Source organism: Propithecus coquereli, unplaced genomic scaffold (genome assembly GCF_000956105.1).
Source record: "Propithecus coquereli isolate 6110/MARCELLA unplaced genomic scaffold, Pcoq_1.0 Scaffold16, whole genome shotgun sequence".
Lineage (NCBI taxonomy): Eukaryota > Metazoa > Chordata > Mammalia > Primates > Indriidae > Propithecus > Propithecus coquereli.
Genome location: NW_012140524.1, coordinates 2,720,229 through 2,722,553, shown reverse-complemented (window position 1 = coordinate 2,722,553; position 2,325 = coordinate 2,720,229). Strand labels below are relative to the sequence as shown.

Sequence of the window (2,325 nt, the reverse complement as noted above, 5' to 3'; positions counted from 1 at the left end):
GCCCCTTTTAAAATTAATTAATTAATTTTTTTTAGAGATGGGATCTCACTCTGGCATCCAGGGTGGAGTGCCATAGCATGATCACAGCTCATTGCAGCCTCAAAATCCTGGGCTCAAGTGATCCTCCTACCTCAGACTCCTGAGTAGCTGGGATTACAGGTGCATGCCACCATACCTGGCTTTAAAATTTTAAAACTTTAAAAATCAAAGTTTCAAGTACAAGTTTAAGAATTAAATTTAAATTTGTCAGATTTAAATAGGCCAAACTATATATACATCTGGATCAGCAGAATATTAGTCTTGTTTAGGCTGACATATTAAATTAAAACCAATTAGCAGCAATCTAGCTCAAATTCTATCATAATATGTGTTAGTTGACTTGAGGTGGGCACACAACCACTAGTTGGGACCTCACTCTTTCTGTGTTTGAAAACTAGGAGGGTGCTTCACAAAAAGCTAAGTTCTACTGGGGCAGCACCCAGCCTACAACAAACAAGCCTTCTGATCCTATTTGAGAACAGGCACCCTTAAGATCTACAAAGAGTTAAACATCCTGGGGTATTACATTATTACTTTGCTAGACCAGTACCTTCCTTAGAAACCTGACTCCATTTAGAATCTTTTTGCCCACAGACACTTAAGAGTCATGGAACCCAGATGGACACTGAATTCTCGTTGCCTAGAGATATGACACACATTAAGTCAAAAATAAGTGAGGAAGGACTATATCTAATTTTCAGAGCCTGCATTCTAGATAATACTGTGGAAATATATTCTTAATTTTCTAAAAATTAATTCTATCAATGCACTAAAAATAATTCCTAAGATATGGAAATTATCTTTATACATGCTATTATATGCATATATTAAAAAAGTAAACTTCCCAGAAACAGAAAAGCAGTGTAAAATCCAAAAGACACATACCCGAGAAAACAATCTGTATCATTCATCCACTGATTTATAAATTGTACAGTGATAGGTCCAGGGTTGTGAGGCAACTGAATTCGTTCTAAAGTATGTAGCAGCAAATCAGGATTGTAGTACAAGGCAGCAATTGCAACCTGAAGACACATAGTACGGAGCTCACTAGTTTTTACCCCTCGAGTTAATCTCTCCAAAACAAGCTGAATGAAGAGTGGAATGCACTAGAGGATAAAAAGAAAAAGAGTCAAGCATATAGAGAGCAATCAAGTAACTTTCACAGAAAGCTTATTGTTGGCAAAGAATGTTTTCAGTAAATAAGACGGGCTTAATGACAATGAAACTATTGCTTATTGAAATAATTTGAGTTATTTAAAAGATTTATATCCTCATAAAACCTACAGAGATTAAATAGACAAAAAGAAGTCCTACAGCAGTGCCAGATAATCTTCAAGTGCAGATTAGAGTTAGTTGAAGATTGAGCTGAGAGACCACACACAAATGGTGGCAATAATTCACATGTGGACTCAGCCACTTCCACCTTTAAGATAAAATGGCAGTGTGTCATTTTCTTTGGCAAATAAAATTGGAAATAAATAAATGGGACTGAGAATAAGTATGATGTAATCAAATTGTTCCTTGAGAAAGAAAATTCCTCTTGGTATAAGAAAAAGACTGAAGAAAAAATGGTGAACCCCACACATTAAAATCATCTGACTCCAATTCTAAAGTGCAATATTGATAAACCAATTTTACTAGAAGTATCTCCTGATAGTTATTTTCAATTAAAGAAGATGGGCTGAAATGATTTGTATAAAATAAAATTTATAAATTTTTATCTGTCAATTATACCTCAATGAATCTGAGGGGGAAGGTCACTCTAAAAATAATTAAGATTTTGGTGGTAAGCAAATAAGAGGAAGCTGGTAGCTACTCTATTGAGAGCAAAAAGATAGGCCAGCAGTTCACTGGAGAAAGCAAGGAAGGAGACAGCCAAGACCCCTCCTGGAATCAGAACAAAACGCAAAGATGGACTTTGAAAACTTCAAATCAGTCATTATAAATGTTTAAAAAATAAAAGAAACCATTGTTAAAGTATATGATGCTATGATGACAATATCTCAAATATAAAATATCAATAAAGACAGACATAAAAAAGAACCAAATGGAAATTCTGGACTTACTAAATACTATAAGCAAAATGAAAAATTCACTAGAGGAGCTCAATAGTAGATTTGAACTGTCAGAAGAATTAGAAGACTCGAAGATAGATAAAGGTCATGCAATCCAAAGCCCAGAGATAAAAAAGAGAATGAAGAATGACCGAAGTCTCAAAGAAATGTGGAATACAATTAAACACACCAACATATACGTAATGGGAGTACAAAAGAAAGGAAAGCAGAA

At 34.6% G+C, this 2,325-nt stretch overlaps 1 protein-coding gene across 1 annotated transcript in view; it reads right to left on the bottom strand.

Annotated features, from left to right (window-relative positions):
• Window positions 1-2,325, bottom strand: part of IPO8 (importin 8) — a 71,494-nt gene that overhangs the window by 15,136 nt on the left and 54,033 nt on the right. The window contains exon 21 of the mRNA XM_012641020.1: window positions 925-1,145. Within this exon, the coding sequence (XP_012496474.1) occupies window positions 925-1,145 (221 nt within the window). The remainder of the gene's footprint in view (window positions 1-924; window positions 1,146-2,325) is intronic.